The sequence below is a fragment of the Caenorhabditis briggsae genome, assembly GCF_000004555.2.
Source record: "Caenorhabditis briggsae complete genome, chrII, whole genome shotgun sequence".
In the NCBI taxonomy this organism is placed as follows: Eukaryota; Metazoa; Nematoda; class Chromadorea; order Rhabditida; family Rhabditidae; genus Caenorhabditis; species Caenorhabditis briggsae.
The window spans coordinates 2,225,057-2,236,585 of NC_013486.2; the positions used below are offsets into that span (position 1 = coordinate 2,225,057).

Consider the following 11,529-nt stretch of genomic DNA (forward strand, 5'->3'; position numbering starts at 1 on the left):
ATTCAGAAGTTCACAAATTCAGAAATTCAGAAATTCAGAAATGCAGAAATTCACAAATTCAGAAATTCATAAGTTCAGAAATTCGGGAATTCAGAAATTCACGAAATTCACAAATTCAGGAATTCAAGACTTCAGAAATTCACAAACTCCAAATTCAGAAATTCAGAAATTCAGAAATTGCAGGTCCAGAATTTCAGGAAGTCAAAAATTCAGAAATTCACAAAATTCAGAAATTCAGAAATTCAGAAATCCAGAAATTCACAAATTCAGAAATTCAGAAATTCAGAAATTCAGAAATTCAGAAATTCAGAAATGCAGAAATTCAGAAATTCAGAGATTCAGAAATGCAGAAACTCGGCAATTCGGAAATTCAGAAATTCAGAAATTCAGGAATTCAAAAATTCAGAAATTCAGAAACTCCAAATTCCGAAATTCCGAAATTCCGAAATTCCAAATTCAGAATTTCAGAGAGTCAAAAATTCTGAAATTCACAAAATTCAGAAATTCAGAAATTCATAAATTCATAAATTCATAAATTCAGAATTTCAGAAATTCAAAAATTCAAAAATTCACAAAATTCAGAAATTCGGAAATTCGGAAATTCAGAAATTCAGAAATTCAGAAGTTCAGAAATTCAGAAATTCAGAAATTCGGAAATTCAGAAATTCAAAATTCGGAATTTCAGGAATTTCAGCAATTCGAGAATTAAGAAATTCAGAAGGGTTTTGGGTGCAATAAACAATGAAAAAGTTTTTGATATTTTAAGGCATAGAGAATTTGAAAATGTTGAAATATATGTAGTCAGAAATTCTGAAATTTCAGGGAATTCGGAAATTCATAAATTCAGAAATTCAGAAATTCAGAAATTTAGAAATTCAGAAATTCAGAAATTTAGAAATTCAGAAATTCAGAAATTCAGAAATTCAGAAATTCAGAAATTCAGAAATTCAGAAATTCAGAAATTCAGAAATTCAGAAATTCAGAAATTCAGAAATTCAGAAATTCAGAAATTCAGAAATTCAGAAATTCAGAAATTCAGAAATTCAGAAATTCAGAAATTCAGAAATTCAGAAATTCAGAAATTCAGAAATTCAGAAATTCAGAAATTCACAAAATTCAGAAATTCAGAAATTCAGAAATTCAGGAATTCAAAAATTCAGAAATTCAGAAACTCCAAATTCAGAAATTCAGAAATTCAGAAATTCCAAATTCAGAATTTCAGAAAGTCAAAAATTCAGAAATTCACAAAATTCAGAAATTCAGAAATTCATAAAATCAAGAGCTTCAAATATATTTTCCCAAAAAGGCGGAAAATTTTTTAAAGTTGATAATTTCAAAAGTTTAAGTATTTAGAAATTCAAAAGTTTCAAAAGTATAAATTGAAAATTTTCGAAATACAAAAAATTGGAAGTTTAGAAATTCAGAAATTCAAAATTCAGAATTTCAGAAATTCAAAAATTCAGAAATTCAGAAATTCAGAAATTCAGAAATTCAGAAATTCAGAAATTCATAAATTCAGAAATTCAGAAATTCAGAAATTCATAAATTCAGAAATTCAGAAATTCAGAAATTTAGAAATTCAGAAATTCAGAAATTCAGAAATTCAGAAATTCAGAAATTCAGAAATTCAGAAATTCAGAAATTCAGAAATTCAGAAATTCAGAAATTCAGAAATTCAGAAATTCAGAAATTCAGAAATTCAGAAATTCAGAAATTCAGAAATTCAGAAATTCAGAAATTCAGAAATTCGGAAATTCAGAAATTCAGAAATTCAGAAATTCAGGAATTCAAAAATTCAGAAATTCAGAAACTCCAAATTCAGAAATTCAGAAATTCAGAAATTCCAAATTCAGAATTTCAGAAAGTCAAAAATTCAGAAATTCACAAAATTCAGAAATTCAGAAATTCATAAAATCAAGAGCTTCAAATATATTTTCCCAAAAAGGCGGAAAATTTTTTAAAGTTGATAATTTCAAAAGTTTAAGTATTTAGAAATTCAAAAGTTTCAAAAGTATAAATTGAAAATTTTCGAAATACAAAAAATTGGAAGTTTAGAAATTCAGAAATTCAAAATTCAGAATTTCAGAAATTCAAAAATTCAGAAATTCAGAAATTCAGAAATTCAGAAATTCAGAAATTCAGAAATTCATAAATTCAGAAATTCAGAAATTCAGAAATTTAGAAATTCAGAAATTCAGAAATTCAGAAATTCAGAAATTCAGAAATTCAGAAATTCAGAAATTCAGAAATTCAGAAATTCAGAAATTCAGAAATTCAGAAATTCAGAAATTCAGAAATTCAGAAATTCAGAAATTCAGAAATTCAGAAATTCAGAAATTCAGAAATTCAGAAATTCAGAAATTCAGAAATTCAGAAATTCAGAAATTCGGAAATTCAGAAATTCAGAAATTCAGGAATTCAAAAATTCAGAAATTCAGAAACTCCAAATTCAGAAATTCAGAAATTCAGAAATTCCAAATTCAGAATTTCAGAAAGTCAAAAATTCAGAAATTCACAAAATTCAGAAATTCAGAAATTCATAAATTCATAAATTCATAAATTCAGAATTTCAGAAATTCAAAAATTCAAAAATTCACAAAATTCAGAAATTCGGAAATTCGGAAATTCAGAAATTCAGAAATTCAGAAGTTCAGAAATTCAGAAATTCAGAAATTCGGAAATTCAGAAATTCAAAATTCGGAATTTCAGGAATTTCAGCAATTCGAGAATTAAGAAATTCAGAAGGGTTTTGGGTGCAATAAACAATGAAAAAGTTTTTGATATTTTAAGGCATAGAGAATTTGAAAATGTTGAAATATATGTAGTCAGAAATTCTGAAATTTCAGGGAATTCGGAAATTCAAAAATGCGAAAATTGAAAACTCGAATGTTCCGAAAAACTTCAAAACGTAGGGAATTTCCATTTTTTTGAAGCTTGATATTGAATTTTCTGAAAAATGGAAACTTAGAATTCGATTTTTTAAAGATTCTTAGATTTCCAGAATTTGAAGTTTTTAGATTCAAGTGAGAATTCCCGCCTTTTTTTCTGATTTTCTGATCTCTTTTATTCTCTATTTACCCTAGGTGTCCCCAAGTGTAATTCCAATAAATATTGGATTTTCGTAAGATGACGATAAGCTTCTTTTTCATCATTTTTACAGCTTAAAAATTGGGCTTTTTAGGCATGTTGGGACAAAAAATATACAATTTCTGAATATTTTTCTACATTTTCCAAGTTTCGAAGTTTTAAAACTCAAAAAGTTGTTAAATATTAGGAGGGTTTATTCGTGTCTAGAAAAATGAAAAATGACTCTTTTTCTTCTCATTTTACTCATATTCTACACATCTAGTTAGTCCCTCATTGAGATATATTTTTTTATAAATTTTCTTTTTTTTTGGATTATGATGTGTCATTGAAATTAGAGCAAAGTCTAAACGGAAATTTTCAGAACCTTTTTTTTCCAGACAATAGATTTCTGAATACGTGGATTTCTCCAAGGAAAAAAGAAGAAGAAGATGTGTTTGTTTTCCAGAATTAACGGACGGATTAGAAGGTGAACTACTCATCGAGTTGAAGACGTCCGTCCAAGAATACGTCGTCTCGAAAATCGGATTTTCGAAAACGATTCACTTGGTCAATAGTGGATTTGGGGGGGGGGGGGGGGGGATGATCAGGGACGGTTTTGGGACTAGAATTCTGACGTTTAAATTTTTCGAATTTTTTATGTTTTTTTTTCTGGAAAAGAAATTTGAGTCAGAGGAAACTGAAATTTCTGTGATTCTGAGATTCTGAGATTCTGAGATTCTGAAATTCCAAAATTCTGAGATTCTGAGATTCTGAGATTCTGAGATTCTGAGATCCTGAGATTCTGAGATTCTGAGATTCTGAGATTCTGAGATTCTGAGATTCTGAAATTCTGAGATTCTGAGATTCTGAGATTCTGAGATTCTGAGATTCTGAGATTATGTGATTCTGAGATTCTGAGATCCTGAGATTCTGAGATTCTGAGATTCTGAGATTTTGAGATTTTGAGATTCCGAGATTATGAAAAAACCTCTAATATCTAATATTTCAAAGTTTTCCAAGTTTTCGAATTCTTCAAAAATTCTTCAGTTTTCTCAGTTTCTTGATTCTTCTCGGATCTTTAAACTGTGATTCAAACTTTTTAATTCCTAAAATTCTAAAATTCCGCGAGTCCAAATGTTCACTTCAATACATTTTCCAAAATCATTCACCCTTCCGACAGCCCCCTGTCGAAAAAAAACATACTAATGCTCCTGAGAATTTCCTGTTCCCAGGATTTTAAGCCTCTTATTTTGACCTACTTCTGTCGAAAACCGAGTAGGTCAAAAACAACATTTCTCTTCTTTTTTTTTCTTTTTTTTGCTCCTCTTCTCCCGTTGAATCCTTTTTCTTTCGTCTATTTTTTCTCAAACTATTTTTTCATTTTTCTCAAGATTTTTCTTTTTTTTTCTTCTTTTTTTAAGTTCTATTTTTCTAAACTTCCTGAATTCTACTTTTTTTGAAATTATTGTTCTACATTTTTACCCTCATGTCAAGTGCTTCTTCCTCCTCCCTTCCCTGCAATACGACTCTCTAGGCTCCGCCCACTTTTTTACTTGCCCCCAGCGAAAAAGGGAGGCTCCGCCCACATTTTTTGACTCAATTCTCCTCACATTTTACTATTATTACACTTTATCGGGTGTCTCGGTGTGCCTCTTTTTTTGGAAATTCAATTTTATTGGTGAATTTGTATGCTCAATATGTTTTTTTGGAGTATTGGAAAACAATTTTTGGGAAAGAAGTTTTTTTTTTCAAACAATTTGAATAGTATTTTTCTTTGTTGAAAAATTGTATTTTTTAAAATTTGAATTTTCTGAAAATTAGAAATTCAAAAGTTCAGAAGTTTTCAATTTTTCCAAAATCACAATGTTTTTTGACTCCAGGATGTTTAGAAATTCAGAAATTCAGAAATTCAGAAATTCAGAAATTCAGAAATTCAGAAATTCAGAAATTCAGAAATTCAGAAAATCTGAAATTCAGAAATTCAGAAAATCTGAAATTCAGAAATTCAGAAATCCAGAACTTCAGAAATTCAGAAATTCAGAAATTCCGAAATTTAGAACTTCACTTTTTCAACTCAAAATTTCAGCTTCAAGAAATTCCAGACATAACCCCCCCCCCCCTCAGGGGTCAATTTTCACTTTTTCGTGGGCGGTCCCAGGAAACGGAGAATTGCGATTTTTCGCGAATTTCGTCAAGTGAAAACTCATTAAACGAGAGAGGAGAGAGCAACTTCTCAAATATATCAATTCTCGAGAAAACAAATTCTCGTTCTTCTTCGTTTTTTTCCTCTTTTTCTCCATTCATTTATCAAAAAAAGACCCTCTCCTTCTCACGAAAAAAAAACATGTGTCGAAATAAAGAAAAACGAGAGAACGAGTCCCAAGATTTCCGACCACAATATGATATTTATTTCCGAACAGCTGTCTTGTTGTTTTTTTTTCAGCAACAGTCACTTTGATTGATAGATCTCGAAGGGACCTACTGGTAGGTAACTTTGATCCGGTTTATCTCAATTCTCATCAGAGATATCAAAAATCTGTAAACTAATAAAACATTTTTTACATTATGATAAACATTTTATCAGTTGACCACTTTTTGATATCTGTTACAGTAACCGAGATAAATTGGGTCAAAGTTAACATTTAGAATTTAAAAAAAGTTTGGGCAAATTTTGAAAATTTTTTTTGGAACTCGGATTTTTTTTTCCTTATTTTCAATCTCTGATTTTTCATAAAATAATTTTGAAAATTCTGAAAATTTTTGCGATTTTCTCTATCTAACTAATTCCGATTTTTTCTGCAAAAATTCCAAAAAAAAGTTTTTCTCTTCTTGTTTTTTCTAAAACCAAATTCCATATCCTAACAAACCTAACGAGCGAGTTGCCGACCGAAAATTCCGTTGCTCATCTTTTTTCATTCGGGACTCCACCCACTTTTTTTGCATTGGGAACCTTTTTTTCTAGAAATTCGGAATTTTGAAATTTCGAAATTGCAGAAATTTTCGAAATCCTGAAATTCTGAAATTCTGAAAATTGAGATTTAGAAATTCAAAAAAACAAAACGAAAAACATCAGGAATTCTGGAAAGTTCAGACATTATAAAAATAGAAAATTCTGAAATTCTAAGATTCTGATATTTTGAAATTCTAAGATTCTGATATTTTGAGATTCTGAGATTCTGAGATTCTGAGATTCTGAGATTCTGATATTCTGAGATTCTGAAGCTCTGAGATTCTGAGATTCTGAATTTCTGTATTTCTGAATTTCTGAATTTCTGAATTTCTGAATTTCTGAATTTCTGAATTTCTGAATTTCTGAATTTCTGAATTTCGGAATTTCTGAATTTCTGAATTTCTGAATTTCTGAATTTCTGAATTTCTGAACTTTTGAATTTCTGAATTTCTGAATTTCTGAATTTCTGAATTTCTAAATTTCTGAATTTCTGAATTTCTGAATTTCTGAACTTCTGAATTTCTGAATTTCTGAATTTCTGAATTTCTGAATTTCGGAATTTCTGTATTTCTGAATTTCTGAATTTCTGAATTTCTGAATTTCGGAATTTCTGTATTTCTGAGTTTCTGAATTTCTGAATTTCTGAATTTCTGAATTTCTAAGTTTCTGAATTTCTGAATTTCTGATTTCTGAATTTCTGAATTTCTGATATCTCCGCCTCGGACAGAGGGATATGATATGTTGTTTTAAAGGCGCATATCTCAAATACCAAAAAAGCTACAAAATGTTTACTGCAAAATATTTGAATTTTCATTCCGCATATTTCTATTGTTAACAATGTTAATGAAGCTCTTTTAGTTTTGAAGAATTACGGCTTTAAAAAGTACCCTCACCCCTCCCCCTTCTCTCCCGATCATGAAGAGGGTGAGGAATATGGTTTTTTCAAAGGCTCATATCTCAAAAACCAAAAAAGCTACAGAATAGTTGCTAACTAAAAAAATGTGCAAAATTTCCATTTGTACATTTTTGTGGTTAATAATTTTTATGCCGCTTCTCTAGTTTTATAGATATGCGCTTTTAAAAAATACCACCTGCCATCTCCCGCCTTTTTTCTCGCCTCTGACTCCGCCTCGGACAGAGGGGTATGGTATGTTTAAAGGCGCATATCTCAAAAACCATAAAAACTAGAGAAAAGTTGTCAACTACAAGAATGAAACTACATTTTTGATCTTAAAAATCTGGAATTTTGAGATGTTTCCAAAAAGCATAAGCTACTTTTCTAACCGTTCCAAAATAACCAAAAAGCAGAGGCGGCTCATTTTAAGTGGTTACATAGAACAGGAATCTACTAACGACTAAATCATTTGTTTTTCTTCAAATTGTCAGCGTCACTTTCTGATTCTTCAGTTTCCTCAGAAGACGTTCTTAGAAGACGTGACGACTCTTGGCGAAGTGTTGCCACATTTAACTCGCTCAATTAATTATTTCGTTGAGGGTGGACGAGATGAGGAAAAAGGAAGAACGACTTTTTTACAAGAAAAACAAGAAAAAAGGATAAACTTTTTCTTCTTCTATAATTAGAATCGCTCCCGTCCTGCTCCGTTGCTCTTTTCTTTAATTCAGAAAACTTTTTTGAGCAAGAAAAATGGGAAAATTGAAAACAAGAAAGAGTTCATTTTTGTAGAAGTCGATGATCCGCGAAATTAGGTTTTTTTTCTGGAAAAATTAGCTGAAAAAAGGGGAAAATGTAGAAATGTTGAAAAAAGAAGCTACAGAATCCTAAAAATTTTCCAGATTTCCAGATACTTCTGAATAATCTGAAATTTTCAAAAATTCGGAAACTTACAATTTTTTGGATTTTCAGAATATGTGGAATTTTCGGAAGTTTTTGATTGGTTTTTTTTGAAGGCGCATATCTGAAAGTTGGTTTTTGAGATATGCGTCTTTAAAAATACCATATCCCACTGGCCCTTCCATCATCAAGTGGGGAGGCGGCGGAGGGAGGTGGTACTTTTTAAAGGCGCATAACTCGAAAAGTAAAGAAACTACATAAAACTTGTTGACTGCTAAAATGTGGAGAATAACATCTTCCATATTTTTGCAGTTAAAATCTTTTCTCTAAAAATTTTCGTTTTCAAGATATACGCTTTTAAAAAGTACAACCCTCCCTACCCCTCCAGGTGAGGGGACGGGAGGAGTTGGTATCTTTAAAGGCACATATCTCAAAAACCAGAAAAACTATAAAAAAGTTGTCAACTACGTAAATGTGGGAAATCTTATGTTGCGCATTTTCATAATTAACCATTTTCATGTAACTTTTTTGATTTTTGAGATATGCGCCTTTAAAAATACCGTATCCCCTCGCCGGCATCGTCATCGAGAACTTTAACGAAGGGAAGGGGGAGGTGGTACTTTTTAAAGGTGCATGACTCGAAAAGTAAAAAAGCTACATAAAACTTGTTAACTGCTAAAATGTGGAGAATAACATTTTCCATATTTTTGCAGTTAAAATCTTTTCTGTAAAAATTTTCGTTTTCAAGATATACGCTTTTAAAAAGTACAACCCTCCCTACCCCTCCAGGTGAGGGGACGGGAGGAGTTGGTATCTTTAAAGGCACATATCTCAAAAACTAGAAAAACTACGAAAAAGTTGTTAACTACAAAAATGGAGCTCTATTTATACTATTTAATACAAAACTTACATAGTCCACAAATTTCGATTCTAAAAGAAACTACGGTAAGACCCGTTTTGTGCCTTTCAATTATGCTAATTTCGTTTAAAAAATTTTCAGAAGTTTCAGCCAATTTTGATTTTTTTTTTGCTATAATTTCCCCTGATTGTTGATTCCCTATGACTCAGAATCTCTAAAAACTACTACTTCCCAAAAAATGTTTTTTTTTCTCTCATAAAACATCTAAAATCAGCCTATCGTAGTTTCTAGTTTCTTCTTCTCATTATGATCCCATTCATATTATTCGGGATTTACGTCAACAGGAAAACAATTTCTTGGTTTTTTATAAGAATGTTTCTTGATGTGATTCCTTATCTTTGGTCCTTTTTCCGTACTTTTTTTCCGGACATTTTTTTATCATTTTTGACTCTTCAGAGCCTTTCTGACTTCTTCATTTTCTCCAAAAAAATGTTTTTTTCTAATTTATCTGAAATTTCCAGAATCCTCCTCAACAGTCCCTAGCCCAAGCCAAGCCCAAGCCAACCCAAACAATGGACCACACCATCAAGTACTTCCTCTATGAGATCTGCATTCCAACCATCATCATCCTCTGTGTCATCGCCGCCGGCCTCAACATCATGGTGTTCATTTCGCGGGGTTACTGTAAGATGAAGTCTGCGTCTCTCGAGTTGACCTACTCTCTCGCCTTGTCGGATACATGGACCAGCATTGTGATCGGAGTGTCGTTGTTCTGGAATAGTTACAAACCGGTGGTCCTGCAGATTCCTCATCAGAGCTTTTGTTTTCCGTTGACGTTGGAGGTGAGTTGGGAATATTTTTTTGGTTTCTGGGTTATCTCGGTTCCTATCAGAGATATAAAAATTTTGTCAATTGATAAAGTATTGGTGATAATGTGATAAACATTTCATTAGTTGATCGCTTTTTGATATATTTCACAGGGACCAAGATAATTGAGCTGCACGTATAAGAGCCAGTACGATCTTTAACCGCAGGTATCTCGGTACCCATAAGAGATATCAAAAATTTTTTAACTGATAAAATATTGGTGACAATGTGATGAACATTTTATCAGTTGACTACTCTTTGATATCTTTCACGGGAACCGAGATAGTTGAACTCAAAGTAAAGGGTGGCCTTCTATTAGATCCTTTAAAAATACCATATTCGTTTCCTTCTCATCTTTAGGCGTCTTTAGGCACCATCATCTTTAAAGGCGCATATCTCAAAAACCGTGAAAGATACAAAAAAGTTGTTAACTATTAAAATGTTTAAAATTCAATTTTACACATTTTACCAATTTAAAACTTTTTGATATCTCTTACGGGAGCAAAGATAAATTGGGTAAAAGTGGCTCTACAACTTTTAAAAGCGCATATTTCAAAAACCAATGAAGTTATGAAAATTTTGGAAACTCCGATGTCCAAATGACCAAAAACAGCTGCTCAGGCGGTTCCCAACAGCCCAGGGTCTAGAATATCAAATTTCGGAAACTCTTGTGATCTTTGATAGTTCAAAAAACCTCCTCCTACACAATGAACTTTTCCAACCAACTCAATTTTCATTGACCGTGTCTTTTAATTTACTCAAAAAAAAAACGAAGAAGAGCTCATCAGAAGAAGACGTCATGTTGAATTGGCGAAACAATTCAACAAATTGGGTTCTCGTGTGCACTGTTGCGTTTTGTCATTTCATTATTTTTTTGTCCTGTTTTCGTTTGTGTGACTAAACCTATCAAATTAAATTTAGGAATGGATGAATGATTATAGGATTAGAAGATGAAGAAGAACAACTTTTTAAAGGGACATGAGGGGCTCAAAAATTGGTTATTTTCTATTCAAATGTCTAGGCTATCATCCTAGAAAAGAAATCCGCGAGAAAAATGATCTTCAAAAAATTTTGTCCCAATCTATCTGGTCCAACGTTTGGACTCAAAATCTCACTTAAAAATTATGGTGTCTCAAATTAAGGTCCCTGCAAAACGTATTAAATTTCATCAGATAAATCTGAAAATTCTTCAGTATAGCAAGTAAAAATAGAGCTTCAATTTTGTAGTTGGCAACTTTTTTGTAGCGTTTTTGGTTTTGGAGATATGCGCCTTAAAAAACATCGTCTTCCCAATTCTGATAACATCAAAAGGAGCGCGGGAAGAGGAGAGAACTTTTTAAAGGCGCATATCTCGAAAACCAAAAGAGCTGAAAAAAGTTTTCAATTGCAAAAATGTGGGAAATTCTGTTTTACACATTTTAGTGGTGGACAACTTTTTTGTAACCTTTTTGGTTTTTGAGAAATGCGCCTTTAAAAATACCACCTCCTCCCTTATTTTCAGCGGGTATGGAAGAGAGGGTGGTACTTTTTAAAAGCGCATAACTCAAAAAGTAAAGAAGCTACACAAAAATGCTAATTACAAAAATGTAGGAAATTCTATTTTACACATTTTAGTAGTTTACTGCTTTTTTGTAACTTTTTTGGTTTTCGAGATATGCGCCTTTAAAAATACCACCTCCTCCCTTATTTTCAGCGGGTATGGAAGAGAGGGTGGTACTTTTTAAAAGCGCATAACTCAAAAAGTAAAGAAGCTACACAAAAATGCTAATTACAAAAATGTAGGAAATTCTATTTTACACATTTTAGTAGTTTACTGCTTTTTTGTAACTTTTTTGGTTTTCGAGAAATGCGCCTTCATAAAGTGGGACACATTCCACCGCTTTCCCACTTATGAATCGATTTGGGTATCGGCACTGGGTCGAAGGCCCTCTGGAAATCAATATACACGCTATGGGTATCTAACCCATTTAAAGAATTGAAAACAAGCTTGTTCTG

At 31.6% G+C, this 11,529-nt stretch overlaps 1 protein-coding gene across 1 annotated transcript in view; it reads left to right on the forward strand.

The window, feature by feature from the left end:
* Positions 1-9,239: 9,239 nt before the first annotated feature.
* CBG03650 overlaps positions 9,240-11,529 on the forward strand; it is a gene marked incomplete at both ends in the record, with an annotated part of 4,909 nt that continues 2,619 nt past the window's right edge. The window contains one exon of the mRNA XM_002629888.2: positions 9,240-9,509. Within this exon, the coding sequence (XP_002629934.2) occupies positions 9,240-9,509 (270 nt within the window). The remainder of the gene's footprint in view (positions 9,510-11,529) is intronic.